The 19,147-nt window shown below is 42.7% G+C and overlaps 1 protein-coding gene and 1 pseudogene across 1 annotated transcript in view; both read right to left on the bottom strand.

Annotated features, from left to right (window-relative positions):
• Window positions 1-2,601: 2,601 nt before the first annotated feature.
• Window positions 2,602-3,136, bottom strand: LOC116072310 (annotated as a pseudogene).
• Window positions 3,137-11,324: 8,188 nt separating this feature from the next.
• Window positions 11,325-19,147, bottom strand: part of Pygo1 (pygopus family PHD finger 1) — a 26,496-nt gene continuing 18,673 nt past the window's right edge. Inside the window, exons 2-3 of the mRNA XM_031343704.1 lie at window positions 16,408-16,493; window positions 11,325-14,651 (exon numbers count right to left, since the gene is read on the bottom strand). Of these exons, the coding sequence (XP_031199564.1) occupies window positions 13,533-14,651; window positions 16,408-16,493 (1,205 nt within the window). The 3' untranslated portion in view covers window positions 11,325-13,532. The remainder of the gene's footprint in view (window positions 14,652-16,407; window positions 16,494-19,147) is intronic.

Here is a 19,147-nt window from a genome sequence, read left to right as displayed (position 1 = left end):
TTGTCTCCTCTAAACTTGGGAAGGGACCTAAACTTCAATTTTTGAGACCCAAAGGACTCACAATAACCTGCTACAATTCCATAGTAGGATCTATTGGATTTAAACCAATACATTTTCCAATAGCTTACTTACACTGGACTTAAGTAATATACACTGAACTAATGTGAGATTCCCGGAAGGACCCCCCACACTCAAATCCCGGGAGCAACAACCCCACACACTACCAAGACATGGACTTGATGCAATCTGCAAGAGGCTTTTTATTCCAGCGAGCTGGGGCGAGACTCATATCCCTCGAAGGGGTAGAGGAGTCTGGCCCCGAGTAAGGTCTTAAGCAGCTTTTTTTTTTTTTTTCGAGACAGTGTTTCTCTGTGTAGTCCTGGCTGTTGTGGAACTCACTCTGTAGACCAGGCTGGCCTGGAACTCAGAAATCTGCCTGCCTCTGCCTCCCAAGTGCTGGGATTAAAGGCGTGCTCCACTGCCCGGCCTTAGGCAGCTTTTTATTCTTGTGCAATTGCTGGGGCAAAAGGGAAGACTGGGGTAAGGGGGAAGGTACGGGGTGGTTTCTGATTGGTGCTGGCTCATCCTAGGGTCCAGGGGTGGGCTAGCCACCTGGCAATTGTTTTGGGCCGGGTTGTTTCTGAGTTCTTGGGCCAGGTCATCTTGGTTCCCTTGTTTCTGGGTTCTGGGAGCTGCTGGTCTCCCATTGTTTTTAGGTTCTGGGAGCTGGTCTCCCACTGAGTTTAACTAATGGCTAAATTCCCACAGTACAGTTTGAAAACTTAATCTTACACTTTCGCTGACAAGAAACTTGAAGGCCGCGTAGTTCAGCCCAACCACATCAGTTATTAGTGTCATACATTATTAGCTGAAAAATGATGGAGATCCTTAATTCATTCTAAATGCTCCTTCTACACTGCTTCCTTAGGCTCAGCTTCTACATTTCTAGAGTGTGATGTGAATGATAAATGTAATTCATTTAAGTACTAGAGAAGTTATTTGCACATCGGACGCTGGATTTTAAACTAAAACAAAAAAAGTTTGGAGAGCATTTAGAGAAATGTTTAAACTTAAGCATAATTTATTGCAGAAAGTTTAGGATCAGTAGAGTTGGGTTAGTAGCTGTCCCCTCCTGATCCTGACCTGTTTTGTCAGCAGAGCATTATCTCAAACTTCCAATCCTTTGTCAGTCCCTCTGAGCAGAGAAATCAACAGATCCCACAGGTTTGTTCCACTTTCATCATGCTTCTTGCCATTTCCCTCTTTCCATTCTATTCTTGTTCTTAGCATGTTGTCTCAAGCTCTTGTGTCTTTTCTGGCCTCTGCAGGCACCGTGCTCACACACACACACACACACACACACACACACACACACACACACACACAAACATACACATACTTAAAAAAAAAAAAAGCCAGGCAGTGGTGGCACACACCTTTAGCCCCAGTGCTTACGAGGCAGAGGCAGGCATATATCTCTGAGTTTGAGGCTAGCCTGGTCTATAGAGTAAGTCCATGACAGCCAAAGCTGCACAGAGAAACCCTGTCTTGGAAAACCAAATAAATTATAAAATAGTAAAGGACTTGATGGGCTGAGGAGGTAGCTCAGGTGGTAGAGAGCTTGCTTAGCATGCTCAAAGCCCTGGGTTTAATCCCATCACCACACAAACCAGGTGTAGCTGTGCATGCTGAAATCGTTGAACTTGCAAAGTGAAAACAGGAAGATCAGAAGTCCAAAGCTAACTTCTACTACATACTGAATTTGAGGCCAGCCTGGACTACATGAGACCCTGTCTCAAAGTAAAACTGTCAGGCAGTGGTGGTGCATGTCTTTAGTTCAGCACTCAGGAGGCAGGGGCAGGCAGATTTCTGAGTTCAAGGCCAGTCTATAGAGGGAGTTCCAGGATAGGCAGGGTTACAACAAAGAGAAACCCTGTCTAAACAAACAAACAAACAAAACCCACAAGTGATGTTTATCAAAAAGCATAGTATTGGGTTTTTTTTACCTGAAATATTTCTTCAAAGCTTTTTTTTTTTCTTTTGGTTTTTCGAGACAGGGTTTCTCTGTGTAGCCCTGGCTGTCCTGGAACTCACTCTGTAGACCAGGCTGGCCTCGAACTCAGAAATCCACCTGCCTCTGCCTCCCAAGTGCTGAGACTAAAGGCGTGCGCTACCACCGCCCGGTCTCTTCAGAGCTTTTCAACCAAGGCCTACAAAACATCAATCTGTAGCTGAACAAGCTGAGTTCAGTACACCCAGCAGGAGAGAACAGACTACAGGAGGAAACACCGTTGTGAAAGGGTGTTGGAATCTGGGACAGTCTAAGAGAAGGAAGTTTCCAATTACATTCAGCACTTCCAAAATTGAAAGCGCTTATCCACATCATGCTATATTTGACATATTAAATATTAGGCTAAAGAAACTTTGTTCCCCACCCCCACCCCACCCCACCCCAGTTTTTGAGATATGGTATCTTTGTGTATCCCTGGCTGTCTTGGAACTCACAGAGATCCACCTGCCTATGTCTCTGCCTTCCTAGGGCTGGAATTAAAGGCATGTGCTATCATTGCCTGGCTTAAACCGAAGGAATGTAAGAAAGACTCTTTTTTTTTTTTTTTTTCATTCTGCTTACAGAATATTTATTAAGGTTGTTTAATATATGACTTTTCATTTGACATTGTGGAAGTCCTTTATTGTAAAGCTGATCCTTCTGTCTGGTGACAGCAAAAGCCACGACGATCACTCTGGCCCCCCACGCTGGATAAATTCCATTTTCTCTTGAGACATAGGTTTCCTTCTGTATTTCTGAGGTAATGATTTTATAATTTCTGCAGTGTCTGGTGGCCCCTGATGCATTAGTAAATCTGGGGACATAGTTCCTTTTGAATGCTGTGAAATTACAGAGGAGTGGGAGGGTAGCGCTGCAGATCCCATAGCTTCACTGAGTTTAGGTTTGTCTCTTCTGTTAGGGAACTTAATTAATGGAGCATGTGGCTTCACTACCTGCACGACCCTGGAGGCGGAAGCCATCTTACTGCCCATCGTGACCCCCGAGCGGGGCAGCTTCCGGGCAAGAAAGACTCTTTAACTGTCTATAATCCAGTCTTCTCTGAGACAGATCTCATAAGAGCCTCGTGTGGAAAAAAAAAAATAGTCCTCCTTAAGGCCTCCCCTTTTCTGAAGAGAAGGGGAGGAGGGATAGATGTGGGGAGGAAGGGTGATGCTAAGGACTGGGAGGAGAGGAGGGAGGAGGAACTGCAGTCAGGATCTAAGACAGACAGACAGACAGACAAAAACAATGTCCTCCCTTAGGGGCTAGAGAGACGGCTCACCAGTTAATAGCATTGACTGCTGCTCTACAGAGCACCCAGCCTCAATTCCCAGCACCTACAAGACAGCTTATGACTGTCTGGAGCTCCAGTTCCAGGGGATATGATGCCCTCTTCTGGCCTCAAAAGGCACTGCATGCATACAGTGCATAGACATACTCTAGGCAAACGATTCATATACATAAAATAAATAAATAAAATCTTTTAAACCTGGAAAGCACCCAAATGTTTCTCAAGTAAATACACAAACAAAATGTTTTATAGTAATACAAACAAGCAAATTATTGCTATATACTAAATGATGACTGAAAAAAGGAAGTAAAAAAAAAAAAAAAAAGATTCTTAAGGACCAGTAAAATGATTCATCAGGTAAAAGGCTTGCAGCCAAGCCTGATAACATGAGTTCAATCCCCAGGACCCACATGGTGAAAGGAGAGAACCAACTCTGGCAAGTTGTTCTCTGACCTCTAAAACATAAAACAAAAGGTTCTTTTATTTATTTATTTTGATTTTTTTTCGAGACAGGGTTTCTCTGTGTAGCCTTGGCTTTCCTGGAACTCACTCTGTAGACTAGGCTGGCCTCGAATTCAGAAATGTGCCTGCCTTTGCCTCCCAAGTGCTGGGACTAAAGGCGTGCACCACCACTGCCCAGCAGGTTCTTTTAAAAAATACTATTCATTCATTCATTCATTCATTCATTCATTCATTTTAGAGACAAGGTATCCAGGCTGACCTGGAACTTGCTATATAGCTCAGGCTACTGATCTGCTGTGCCCTCATTCCCACTCTGTTTCCCTGTTTCATTATGTAGCCTAGGCTGGTCTTCAACTCCGTCCTCCTGTCTGGGATATATATGTGACTCCATATCTGACTTACTAATGGCAAATTTAAAAAATTTAAAAACATATGACATCTGTTTGTAGCCCTGGCTGGCCTCAAATTCACAGAGATCTGCATGCCTTTTCTTCTGCATCCCAAGTGCTTGAATTAAAGGTGTGTGCCATCATGTCCACTAAGTGGTTTCTTTTAAAATTTATTTATGTTATGTGTTTGGGTGTTTGCCTGTATTTCTGTGTACCATGTTCATGCAGTGCCCACAGACGCCAGAAGGGGGCATCGGATCCTTCGGGAACTGGAGTTACAGAAGGTAGTGAGTGATAAGTTGCCATGTGGGTGCTAGGAATTGAACAACATTTGGAAGATCAGCGAGTGAGTGCTCTTACCCATCTCTCTAGCCCTTCCTAACCCTGCACCTCCAAGCCCCCGCCTCACACTCCCTCTTTGCCCCAAACTGCCTTCTTGACACTAGTGTCTCCCCTGCATTACAAGTATTTAGTTGTATCTTTCTGCATTGCTTACAATATTAAAGTCACACAGATTTAACCTTCTACCCCATCTCTGTTCTTAAAAAAAAAAAAAAAGTGTACATAGAAGGACCTGACCAAAAGGATTTGTGCCATCAGTATCAACTCCTGGCAACCTCCAGGCCAGGGCCCCCCTTAACCAGCTGATGCTCCATTCCATCCAAATCCAATGCACTCACACCTACCCCTCCTAATGAGAGAAAGTTCAAACTCTTAAAATAATGAGGCCTTCTCCTTAAAAACTACCTTTATTCAAGGGAATCTGAAATAGAGTAACACCAGAGGAGACAAACTTACAAGTTGTTCAAGAAAGCCTGCATACATTTCCACAAGCAGTAAGTGTGACAGTCCTTGCACAGCACACAGATGACACACATGTCTCCCTGAAAGCAATGGTGACAAGAACATAGTTTGATGGGAAAGCAGGCTCTCTGCTTGTCTCAAAACTTTAGTTTTTAGACTAAAACATGAATGTGTGGGAGGCTTGCTCAGTGTTACACTCCAGCATGGCGTTGGGGACAGAAGGGGATTGAGCAGAATGGAGAAACTGTACAGGGTCAGTATCTCCAGCAGAGCAGAGATACTTATAATTCCAAAGGTAGAAGATTTAACACTTGGGAGACTTTAAAAAGCTATCCACATTTGACCAAATTCTATCAGCTACTGAGCTCCTTTCAGTTTCTTTGAGAAGTATATCCTGTGTATGAGTCATGTAAAGATTATAATTTGGAATGATCTAGTAATCACTTTATTATTTTGTTGTTGTTACATTGTTATTTTGAGGCTTCCATCTCACTGTGCCTACCTGGATGGCCTGGAATTTACTCTGTAGACCAGGCTGACCCCAAAATTGCAGGAGGTCCTCCTGTCTGCTTCCCAGTGCTGAGACAAAAGGAGTGTACTACTGTCCCCAGCCCTGATCACTTTATTAATTCATAGTACTACTTCCTTAAAGCTTCATGATTAAATAGAAATACTAGAGCTCTAAAGAGGCTGTTTGTTAAATTAAACCCACAAGATGTGGCACTAAGTTTTTTAACACAAAAAAACAGGCCTATGAAAATATGGACATTCAGGTCAGATAGAGCAGGACTGGCCACCAGGCAGCATCTCTAAGACTGGATGAGAGGAATTGCTATTCCATCCTGTCAACCTACTCAGCAGTAAAAAAATACAGGACATAGCACAACCAGCACACCAAACGAGGTCTGGTGCAGTCTCTGATACATAACCCAGGTACACGTTCACTTGGAAATGTATCCAAGTGGTGTAAAATAGTCTTTCTAAGTCAGAGCAGGTCTGACCAGTGAAATTGGAAAGCTTTAGAAAGATAAAGGAACTTAAGCACACACCAGCATTTGTTTTTACTTTAAGCATAAAATTTCAAATATGCAAATTGCAATGACCAAATATCACTGATTACAATTCCTTTGGGTACTAATTTTAATGATAAAGACTTTAAAAATACTTATTCCTTATTTATGTGTCTCTGTGTATGTGTGTGTGTGTGTGTGTGTGTCTGTGTGTGTGTGTGTGTGTGTGTGTGTGTGTGGTGTGTGCGCACTTGAGTGCAGATGCCCTTAGAGGGCAGATGAGGGTTTTGGATCCCCTTGAACTGGAGTTACAGGAGTTGTGAGACACCCAACTTGGGAACTGAACTCGATGTCCTGGAAGAGCAGCAAACACTCTCAAAGGCTAAATCATTCCTCCAATCCCATCAAAGAATTTCTTTTGAATGTTTTAAAACTAGTGTTCTTAAATAAACACCTCAAAAGTAAAAGATGAAAATGTGCTTCGCTGGTTAAATATTTTTAAAATCATGATCATGCATTTCAACACCAAACCTGTCATCAGATAGTACAAACTAATAGGACATCCATGTCCTTGTACATGGTCACACATTCTAAATAAGCGAGAGGCATTTTATTATTGTAGTAATTGTCTTATCCCAATAAGTTATTTTTTAATAAAGATAGGTGCCATTATTTTGCTTATAGTACAGTGAATGTTGCTTTCAGTTAGGAGTCATCTGTGTGTGTGAGCTAAGAGGATTTCTCAGAAATCATACCTGCAGGTAGATGGACACTTTTCTTCTTGAGACAGTCTTGGGGTGGTCTCCAACTCCTGGCTCAGGTTCTGAACACTGAGATTAATTAATTACACTACTTTTAGATGTATTTATGTATTATGAATGCCATGAGCTAACACCAAATTTTAATCCTCAAAGACATCAGAGCCTTTACAAACTAACCCATAAATACTGATGGTTCAGTTGCTTCATAGAATACCAGCAGACAAAATCATTAGAATTACACAGTAGTTTCCTTTGTCATAGGAATAAAGGTTGGACAAAGTCTGGAAACTTTTTATTTCCAATTTGAATTACAGTAATTTTGCCACAGACCACAGCACTGGTGCATGTATGACTTAAGACACACACTAAGAACAAAGGGACAACCTACTGCCAAAATACATGTCACCAATGTGGAACACACTTGGGATTGTACAAAAGTACTGAACTGATATCCCCAGAAGAGGCAGGTGACAACGGTACATGGGGAAGAGACAGTTTTAATATGAAACAACTGTTCAAGTCACATACATCATAAGAAGCAGGACTCTTTTTTTTTTTTTTTTTAGTAAAAGATAACATTTTAACTAACAAGCAATACCACATACATGTCCACAGAACAAGAAAGGTACAGGTACTTGGAGAACTGTTTGATATAACTGCACATAATGTGTTATTGGTAAAGCCAGGTTTCCCACCTGTGGTTTTTATTGAGTTTTGAATGACACACAGACAAGTGTCCGATGTGTTGAGGTTCTGGCTTATGCGCGACCACCTTCTTCCATCTCTCTTTGACCATCTGATTTGGGAGACGAGGGGGCTCTTCCTGGCCTCTGGGCTCCAGTACCTCCAAATTCCCATCACAGAACCACCAAGAATCGGTAGATGCAGACGATATCTTATACTGCTCTCCTGAGTAAGAGGAGAGAGAGCAAGAGAAAGTTACTGAAATTTGGGGATAAGAAGGGAACCTCCGGAGCTCAGGAAAGCTGTGAAGAGTCCAGACAGTCTGAAGGAAGTAGTCCAAAGACAGGGCACCTGGTTTCCTGTGGAGCCTGGGATACGGCCATGTTGTCGGAAATGTTAGGTGTTAAAGATTCTGAAGACTCTTTGAAAAAGGTAATGTAATGTCACAGCTATCTTCATTTGTATCCCGCAGAAAATGTTCTTCTCTTAAAACCTAGACACCCAACACCACAGGACGAAGTCGTTTCTTTTCTTTCTTTCTCCTCTGCCCCACTTTTTGAGATAGTTTTATGTACCCAGGCTAGCCTCAGACTTGCTACATAGCTGAAGATGACCTTGAGTTTCTGATTCTCTTGCTTCCATTTGCCAAGTGCTGGGATGACAGGTGGGTACCAATCACTGCGGCCCATATTTTGTGGTTTCATGCATGCTAGGCGAGTGCTCTACTATCTGAGCCACATCCACAGCTCACAAAGCAACTTCTGATCAGAGGAAAGATGGAAAGTTGGAGCATCCTGGAGGAGAAAAGACAAACTTCCTTCTACAGCAGATGCTAAGAGGACAAGTAGGGGCTACCCATGCAGGTGAACTTCATCAGCACATCAGGAGCATGGAAGGCCGCCACTTTCTCTCTTACACTAATGCATCATTTAGGAGAGTTTTAAGCCTTCATGGGCTCCCCTAAGAATCTAACCACCTCATACTGACTTCCCAACTATTATTTACAAGTGAGCTCTGTGGGTCTGGTTGATTTTCAACTTTTTAAATTAGGAAAGTACAAAACAGCACAATTGTACATGCACACAAAACCTCTCTACATTACAAAAATGAAGGCCTACACACTTAGAACCCCCCTTTAAAAACCTGCTTGTGTATCTGCTTAGTGTTCTATCGGCCCGTGTGTGGGAGAAATGCTGGCATGCTAATTTTGTTCAAGACAAATACGGCTGAAAGACTATTAAATGAAGTTGTTTGATATTTTTATGATGGTAATTCATCAGATTGCATGGTAACCAATATCACTAAGAGGTTTTCCTACCACTAGACAGAACTGTATGTTTGAAAAAAACAAACAAACCAAAACCAAACCAAACCAAGAAACCCCAAACAACAACAAAAAGGAAAACTCAAAACCTGGCTGTCGTTCTATTCTGCTTACTTACACAGAATACACCACCAGTGCAGGAAAGCCTGGATTCCTGTATGTAACCTAATTTGGGTAGCAAGAACCACAAGGGCAGCAATATTGCAGCCAGAAGACACTCATCACAAATCTAATTCTAAGCACTCTATTTGAAGACAGGTATATTTTCTTCGATTAGCTAAGCTGCTTCAGTATTTTGTGTATCCTGTAATATCTGAAGCTTGTGGTCTAGAAACCCTCTACTGAGCAAGCAAGGAGATTTCTCAGAAAACAACTAATTTGTGTCTGTGTATGCTCCGTGTTTCAAATTTTGCACACACCGATGGAGAGATGGCTCAGGGTTTAAGAGCACTGGCTTCTCCTCTAGAGGGACACAGGTTCAAATCCCAGCTCCCACACCGTAGCTCAAAATTCACATACACACATATAGTACCCTCAAAAGAGGGTATCAGATCCCCCGTGCCTGGAGTTACACATGCTTGTGAGTTGCCATGTGAGTGCTGGGAACAGAAGCTAGATTCTCTAGAGCAGTAAGTGTTCTTCACAGCTGGGTCATATCCCAGCCCAGGAACTGATCATCTTTACAACTTCATCAGGAACTTGGCTTTGTTGAGGGAGCTCAGGTATAAGAAGTGAGCTAGGTTCAACTTCAGCACAACTTGACGATTCAGATGTGAGAAGCTTGTGTAGGAGAGGAGGCCTTTCAGTGAAGAGGATCAGATCAGAACAGACACAATTCTGCCCGTACGTCTTCACCTGATACAGTTTTGAAGTTGGGAGTTTGAAGCAGGTTTTTTTAAAATCACATTTCCTAAGAAAGCCATGGCAAGCTGTGTAACAGACATCTTTGTGTAAAACGAGACAAATTTCCTGGCTGTATTCATAATTCATTCTTTTCATTGCCAAATGTATTTCTATATATCTTATAATTTTGACAGTATTTTGTACAGACAAATGTGTTAACTAGTAAGAAAATTAATTCAAACCTGTGAAGATATTCATCAGCTATGATTGCTGAAGCTTAACCACAATTCATGGCTGAAGTGCACATAAGAGTTTTCTTTTTCCCTTTTCCTTCTTTTCTCTTCTCTTCCTTCCTTCCTTCCTTCCTTCCTCCTTCCCTCCCTTCCTTTCTTTCTTTTTGTAAAGTTATGGTCTCAATACGTAGCCCTGGCTGGCCTGAAACTCCTAGAGATCCTCCTGTCTCTGCCTCCAGTGGCTTTTCTTTTCTGTTTTTGTTTTTGTTTTTTGAGAGACAGAAGCCTGGCTGTGCTGGAACTCACTATGTAGACCAGGCTGGACTCGAACTCAGAGATCCACCTGCTTCTGCCTTCTAGGTGCTGGGGTTAAAGGTGTGCATCTGCAGGTTTTCTTACATTTACAGATTCTTACTATGATGCCTGGTAAATGTAAAGCACTTGAAATTCATCTGGTTTTTTTTTTTTTTTAAAGCAGCACCTTAGAAATAAAGTGAAATAAATCATATGTCCCTAGAGGTCATTTCTTCACAAAGACAGCTAACCACAAAAAGCCATCAGCAATAAAAGGCTTATTGAACTACATAACCCATTTTAACAATAACCAAATCAATACTACCACAGCGAAGGGTTAACTCCTGAGAGAGAGTACCCGCCATCTTGTTTCATTCAGTCATGGAGTCACGACCTAATGCTGGGAGCGAGAACAAAGCATGAAGTATGTAATTCTCCCTACGTCAGGACTCAATGCTTAGAGGTGGCTTCGAGGTTAAGCTTGCATACTGCTCTTGCTGAGGACCAGAGCTCGCTTCCCAGTGCCCACCGCAAGCTGCTTACAACTGCCTGTCAATTCCACTAGGGGCTCTGATGCCCTCTCCTGGCCTCTATGGATACCCACATGCAGAGACACATAATTAAAAACAAGAGACACCTTTAAAAAGTCAGCACTCAAAAGAATGTCAAGAAAAACATAACCAGATCTTTAAACATTTAGAAATTTAGCTCTAGCCTGGCGGTGGTGGCGCACGCCTATAATCCCAGCACTTGGGAGGCAGAGGCAGGCGGATTTCTGAGTTCGAGGCCAGCCTGGTCTACAGAGTTCCAGGACAGCCAGAGAAACCCTGTCTCAGAAAAAAAAAAAGAAAGAAAGAAAGAAAGAAAGAAATTTAGCTCTAACAAAAATACCAGCCTAAGAATATGGAGCTACACTGAACTCCAGCACATGCAGGGAGCCCCCACCTCGTGGGGTTCCTGCAACTGCTGAGGTTTGCACCCGAAGAGACGTCAGTTACAGAGCTCATTATCATTTCACTTCCTAAAGCTGTGACAATATATATTATATGATTACCCAGTTCTAGCCAGTCAAGGGTAGAGGGAGAAAATCTTGCATTACGTGTACTGTATGAAACTATCAAAATTAAAGCACTGTATTTTCCCCCACTCCAAAGCACTATATATTTTTTTTAAAAAAAAGTTTAAGTCAATAATAATCTACATCAGAAACACTGTTTTCTACCAACAGGGTATCAGATTTCTAATATTCACACAATTCACCATTTTGTCAACTGTGAAAATTATTCAAATCCTATAGTTACTACTTCTTAATTGGAACATGCTGTTTCCTAGAAAATAGGCCCAGATGGCAAAAAGCTAACCTTCCATTAAATAATGGTCTCGGGATGAGGGTGGATGACAAGGCTCATGGCTCATCAGTCAACTGTGATTCAGTGCATTGAGACCTGTGACACACATGAGGTACGAGCCTACAGTGTCGATGTCTGGTTTCTGTTAACAAAAAGATTTTTTTAAGTCAAAAATATCTTTTTATTTATTTGTGTTTTGTCTGCATGTATGCCTGCGTGCCACACAAGGAGGCCAGAAGATAGTACAGGATCTTCTGGAACTGGAGTTAATGATGGTTGTGAACTGCCACATGGGTGCTGCTGGGAATCAAACTCTGGCCCTTCAGAAAAATCAGCTATTCCCTTAACTGCTGGGCCATCTCTCTAGCCCTTCCGTTAAAAATCTTCACATTCTTTTAAGTTTCTTGATAACATGTTGCTGCTGTCTCGGGTTCCCTTCCCTTCAAGCTTACTGTAGCAATTATCCTCTTTAAGAGCAGCATAGTGTTCAGAGCTTTTACATTTTAATCTCTTTAATTTTCAGTAATTTTGATTATTACGTTTTAAGATGTTTTTATGGTTTGTGTATCTGTGCATGCACAAACATGTATGTGCACTTTGTGTGTGCAGTGCCTATAAAGTCCAACAGAGGGAATCAGATTCTCCAAACTGGAGAGAGATACAGGTGGTTAAAGTTGACTACTGTGGCTTCTGGGAACTGAACCCAGGTCCTCTGCAAGAGCAGCGGAGGATCCTGTATACAGTGCCAGGCCACCAGTCCCACATTCAGAACTTTTTATGGTCACACTGATAATGAATGTCAAAACATTATTAGGGATGGTCATCAATACCCCACCATTGTCTAAATTGCTACCTACTGTCATAGACACTGTTTATTAAAGTCACAGGTTATGATCTTCTCCTAACACATCTGTGTGTCATTTCAGAGGATCTTAGAGCATCCCTCTGGAGGTAAGGTCCTCTCAGGTGCCTTCTCACACTGTCTCCAGTTATAGCAGAAGCCACTAAGCCTGAAGCACAGCCCCAAAGAAGCTTTGGCCTAGGCTCTTCACCAGCCTTTACTTAAACATTTGAACTTCCCCGAGGTTCATCTTACAGACTCAGATCTCTAGAACATTCCTCCAACCACCAGTGCTTAGCTCTCAGAGCAGCAGAGCCCTATAAGACCACACCACCACTTCTCTCCCTCTCTTTGCAAGCTGTCCCAGTTTAGAAGCACGTGGAAGAAAGTTTTCACAATTCTGAAGACACTGCATTATTATGTGGAGAACATTAATAGAAATAAGAATAATTTAAAAATTGAGAACATAATGCCAGCATAATTCTAAACGACACAAGTGGAAACATGTGTTATGCCAACCTTACTAAAATCGGCGAGTTGATATTAGCAATGTCATGTGGGACAACCCACCAGTTAATTAGCAACTACTACTTGGAATAGACTATATGCCATGACTAGTGTCTGTCTTGTACCTACATAGATATCCTGGAAAGACTGATTTGAACAGTGAAATTCACATATTTCAAAGACCCTCACAGAGGAAGAATCAGGTGTTAAATTCTAACAATAAGAAAAAAAAACATTTAAAATCCATTAAAGATACGCATCCCCTTATGTTATCCCCGCACAGATTGTATTCAGAGAACATTTTAAATTGGTCTTCTCTTGAACCAAATATGTACGTTCACACGGTCAAAGTTTAGCACTGAAATATACATTTTTCAATGACTCTAACTTTTAAAAGTTACAACCTGCCTATTTTTGTCATATATTACTTTGAAACTTCAAGAGGCTTTTATGTTTATGATAAATAACAATGAACATTTATTTATAAGTGTTGTCTCTACAACAACCCCCCACATTAATCTCATTTTAAGACAACAAACAAAAACAATAAAATGAAGCATTGTTAGTAAGAACTAAAATGCAATATTTTTGTGTGTGCCTTTAAAAAAATAATGTCAAACATTAAAATCCCATGTCACCAAATCTCTGTTCTACACGGAATAATGAACCAACGTTAGCTGACAGCCATGCTTAGGCATCGCCGCCCATGGCAGGTGGACCAAAGGCCTCTCGAGTGCGCATCAGCTGGACATCCTTGTCAGCCATGCACGTGTCACAACCCCATACTGCAGACGCTTCAGCTGTCAGGAGTCCATAGGCTGTCTCCGTCATCCCAGTGCAGATGCGATGAAACCATTTCTGACAAGAGGCCTCACACAGGATGGCGTCCTGATCGTCATTCACTTCATTTGTACAAATCCCGCACGGGTACACAGGGTCAGAGGATGAATGGCCATGCCGGCTGGGGTGCAGGGAGAACTTGCGGCTTTTGTCGGTGGTGCACAGGTCAGCCGTGCCCCTGGGCTGCCGGGGCTTGTTCTGGGTCCCATTGGCATGGTTGTTGGTGGCCTCTGCGCTGCCCGAACGGCTGTTCTCTTGGACAATGTTGTTTCGGTTGACATTTTTTAACTCGACGTTACTCCGGTTGACTGGATCCTCCGTATTTAAGTGAGGTGGGTGAGTGGAAGAATTCTGATTCGTGGTTTTGGTTGCCCCTTGAGTGAAGTCTTGTTTGGGAACTGGAGCTTTTGCTTGACCAAACGCGTTTGGGGGTGGAATAAATGAATGATTTGATTCTATCGGAGAGGTAAAATTTGAATTATTTACAGGGGCAAAATTAGATGCCAGGTCAGGGTTAGATACTTGGCCAACACTCTGCGGGGGAATCTGATTGAAGTTTTCAGCAGAGCCTTGTCTAAAATGCTGAGCAGCCATGTTAATGTCCTGAGTCAGTACATTATTATAAGGTGGGTTTCCAAAATTTGAATTATCATGTGGCCCAAAGTTAAAGGCATGAGGCCGGTTAAAGCCCATGCCCAAAGGATTCTGAGGAAATGGGTGTGGCTGATTCCTGAGTGAGTAAGGACCACAGTAGGGAGAGGACATTCTTGGAGGGACGTGGGGTGGCATTCTGAACGTGCTGTAGCCTCCGAAGCCAGGATACCCAGGGCTAAGATATGGATTAGATGAAGGCAGTGGTTTATAGGAAATAGTGTTGTAGCTGTCATCAAACGGATTGGCAGCCACTAGATGGTCAGAGTTTGGATTTGGTGGTGGTGCATACTCAGACAACGGAGGAAAGGAAGGTCCCTGCAAAGAGAATAGAACGGGAAAAACAAACGGTCCTGAGGCAAGTTTAGTTTCTTCAATTGCCCTTCCTGATGTTTATATTTAATTATATTTGATAAAAATATATGGAGCTGGAGCTTCAAAAAACCAATATATATACACTATCTATCTATCTACATATATATATGTACATATATATATATATGGAGGGAGAGAGAGAGAGAGAGAGAGAGAGAGAGAGAGAGAGCTGCAGAGATGGTCAAGAGCATTCACTGCTCTCCCAGAGGACCCAAGTTTGCCCAGCACCTGGACCCTCTACAAGTCCAGCTCCAGGGTATCTGACTCCTTCAGGCCTCCACCAGCACTAGCACTCAGGTGCACATGCCCACAGTATAAAACACATTTTTCTCATTTAGGAATGGAGATGAGGCACGCTTCTCTAGCTCAAACTTGTTGCTACTTCAAACTTCATTTAACTCTCTCAAGAAGCCTGCGATTGGGCAGAAGTGCTCCGCAGTGGGGAGCACTCAGCAGTGGGGAGCACTGACTGCTCCTCAGGACCGAGGTTCCAGGCCCAGCACCCATGTGGTGGCCCACAACTGCCTGTAGCTGCAGATCCTGGGGATCTGATGCTTTCTTTGGGTCTCCATGGGTACCAGGTATACAGAGATATATGCAGACCGTCACTCATACACATAAAATGAATAAGTAATTTTAAAGGCCTGCCACAATTTTCATGTATGTGCTTGCCTGCAGCTACATTCTCTCTCTTAAAACACTGAAGTACTTCAAGCAAAACTTTTCTATACCCCAGATAGTCATAAAGTCACATAATGATAAACAAATTCCAAGTGTTTTTTTTTTTTAATGTCAAGAGAGCCATAATTAAAGCATTCTCAAAGCCCTAATCTCTATACATCTTAATGGTTACACTTCAGATTTAACCAACAGTGACCAAAATGGAAAAAAAATATAATTTAGATTCCTATCAAAGTAACTCATACTCATTATCAGCAGAAGAGTGCTTCAGTTTATAGCAAATAAAGCCATAAAACAGGGCTGGAGAGATGGTCTGTGGAAACAGCACTGCTGTTCCTGCAGACGGTGGGGTTTAACCCCCAGCACCTGCAGGCGCTCACAACCATCTCCGGAACCAGTTCTGGGTGATTCAAAGCCCTCTTCTGGCCTCCAAGGGCACTGCATGCACAGGATACACATATAAACAAATAAATAAAAAACCATAAATGGCTGTGTGTGTTTATTATAGCCACGCGTCACAGCAAAGGCTTCCACTATGATTACCTCATGATATCTGCACAATATCGATTGCCATAATAATAGGACAATTACTCAAGTTAGAAATTATTTAAAAATCTTTAAATAGAACTACAGGTTAGACTGGCAAATGGCACAGTGAGTGCAGAGCCCTCCATTAGGCTCTGAAGCAGACAGGAAGCAAACCCCAGGGCCAAACGTAAACACGCAAGTAGTCTCTTGATGACCCCAAGTGAAAACTGTTACTAAGGAAAACCTCAGGGCTCCAGAGGCTGCTCCGTGCGTAAGAGCACTTAACACTCTTCCAGAGGACCTGAGTTCAGTTCCCAGCACACACTTCAGGTGGATCACAATTGTTTTTCCAGAAGTCTTGTACCTTCAGGCCTCCTGGAGTATCTGCACTCACACATATACAAATTTCTTTAAAACAAACAAAAAACCAACAACAAAACACCAGATCTTAAAAATAAAAATAACATTTTTTTTTAAAAAGTCAACTTACCTGTGTGCTGGCCTTGCGTTTTTTCTTATCTGGGCTTCCTAGTTGTATATTGGGCCCTCCTAACCCATCCAGTCCACTGTCACCACCTACAAAACAGTAAATCCCATAATATTCCCACTTGGAGGTGAAAATGCTTCACAGATCTCATTGTGATATAAGGAGGACACAAGGACAAGGACAATTAAGGGACAGGAAACTGGGAGAGGCCCCTCCCCTAGGAATCTAGCACAGCAACTGCTGAAGGCCAGCTTCCTCCCCCGCAGCGCTCAGGATTCAACCCCTTGTTACTCCAGCAGCCCCTGGTTTCCCCTCATCAGAGTATAATCTCACCCAGGTCATCTCTGCAGCATCCTATAACTTCACCTATTCAGACCTAACTTGAGCGCCCCTAAAATGGTTTTTGTAATAAAGCGGATATAACGAACGCACTCTTCTTGAGAAGCCCACACCTACCCACCCTTGGGCATGTATCAGTTTTTCCTGAGCTTCTCATTTTTCCTAACTTTCACAATTCAAGTCTACATTAGATATATTTAATAGGGGGCTGGAGAGATGGCTCAGAGGTGAAAAGCACTGATTGTTCTTCCAGAGGTCCTGAGTTCGATTCCCAGCAACCACATGGTGATTCATAACCATCTATAATGATTTCAGGCAGAACACTGTATACATAATAAATCAATAAATCTAAAAAAAAAAAAAGAGATATCTTTAATAAAGTATCCAACTCTACTTCATGCTGACTAATCCTGAAATTCTTTTTCAGCATCAAAGCCACCAATCCCAGTTTGGCCTAAGTCAAGGTCCCTAAAAGATTAAAGGAATGGTCACTGGAGCCACTAAAAAGATCTACTTTCTTTATCATTTTTTGTTTTGTCCTTATAAGTATGTTAAGTGTATATAAGATATATTGTTCCCAAATGAAGGAGCTAGAGAAAGGACCCAAGGAGCTGAAGGGTTTGCATCCCCATAGGAGGAATAACAATATGAACTAACCAGTACCCCCAGAGCTCCCAGGGACTAAACCACCAACCAAGGAGTACACATGTTGGGACTGATTGCTCCTGCAGCATGTGTATAGTAGAGGATGGCCAAGTCAGTCATCAATGGGAGGAGAGGCCCTTGGGCCTGTGAAGGTTCTGTGCCCCAGTGTAGGGGAATGCCAGGGCCAGTAAGGGGGAGAGGGTAGAGTGGTGAGCAGGGGTGGGGAGAGAACAGGGGTTTGTTCTTGTTGTTTTTTGGTTTTTTTTTGGAGGGGAAACCAGGGAAATATGACATGTAAATAAAGAAAATTTCTAATAAAAGAAAAAAAAAGATATATTTATGTGTGCGTGTGGTAGGGGGAGTGCAGTCAATGCATGACACAGGGTGTGTGTGAATGTCAAATGGCAACCTGAGAGAACTGGTTTCACTTTCCACTGTGGAATCAGAGGATCAAACTCAGGTTGGTAGGTTTCAGCAAGCGCCTTTCCCCACTGAGCTGTCTCGCCAACAATCAGTATCTATTATATTTAACTTGTTGTATTATTTTCTTGGCTCAGTTTCAGAGGTTCAGTTACAGCTGTTTGGGTCACCAAGGCGGGGTGGAGGAAATGTTACACCTCAAGGAAAACAAGATGCAGAGAGCAATTAAGAAAGAAAGGGCTGTGGATCCGCAGTCCCTCCTGAGTCCCTGGGTTGGAGCACTCCCTGGAGGCAAGCTCTCCGCTTGCGGGGAAGGGGCAGAGAGGGATGAATTTATGAAATTCTTGGGGAAATGGGTGGATCTGGAGAATATCATCCTGAGTGAGGTAACCCAATCACAAAAGAACACACATGGTATACACTCTCTGGTAAGTAGATATTACCCCAGAAGATCGGAATACACAAAGTACAAACTACAAACCACAAGAAACTCAAGAAAAATGAAGACCAAAGTGTGGATACCGTTCCTTCTTAAAAGGGGGAACAAAATACCCATGGAAGGAGAGACAAACTATGGAGCAGAGACTGAAGGAAGGACAATCCAGAGACTGCTCCACCTGGGAATCCTTCCCATATTCAATCATCAAATCCAGACACTATTGTGGACGTCAGCAAGTGCTGGATGACAGGAGCCTGATATAGCTGTCTCCTGAGATGCTCTGACAGTACCTGACTAATACAGAAACAGAGGCTCACAGCCATCCATTGGACTGAGTACAGGGTCCCCAACAAAGGAGCTAGAGAAAGGACCCAAGGAGCTGAAGGTTTGCAGCCCCTTAGGACGAACAACAATATGAACTAACTAGTACCCTCAGAGCTCCCAGGGACTAAAACACCAACCAAGGAGTACACATAGTGGGACTAATGGCTCCAGCAGCATATTTATAGGAGAGGATGGCCTAGTTGGTCATCAATGGGAGGAGAGGCCCTTGGCCCTGTGAAGGTTCTATGCCCCAGTGTAGGGGAATGCCAGGGCCAGTAAGCAGGAGGGGGTGGGGTGAGGGAGGGAACAGGGGTTTGTTTTTGTTGTTTTTGCTTTTGTTTTTGATCAGAGAGCATTGATAATCAAGCCCTTAGTTGGAAAAGCTGTGTGCCTCTAGTTTGTGATGCAAGCTGGCATGATTTCCCGCAGCCCATTATGCTTTGCCACGTGGCTGATGCTGATTGGGACCAGGGAAAGTATTTAACCCACAAGGGCTGGGGCTGGATATATAGAGAGTAAGTATGAGAGTAGAGTAGTAAGTATGTAGAGATAGTACGTATGTAGAATTAGGGCTGG

Source organism: Mastomys coucha, unplaced genomic scaffold (assembly GCF_008632895.1).
Source record: "Mastomys coucha isolate ucsf_1 unplaced genomic scaffold, UCSF_Mcou_1 pScaffold23, whole genome shotgun sequence".
Lineage (NCBI taxonomy): Eukaryota > Metazoa > Chordata > Mammalia > Rodentia > Muridae > Mastomys > Mastomys coucha.
The sequence above is the reverse complement of the archived record's forward strand: the minus strand, read 5'-3'. Positions and strand labels throughout refer to the sequence as shown.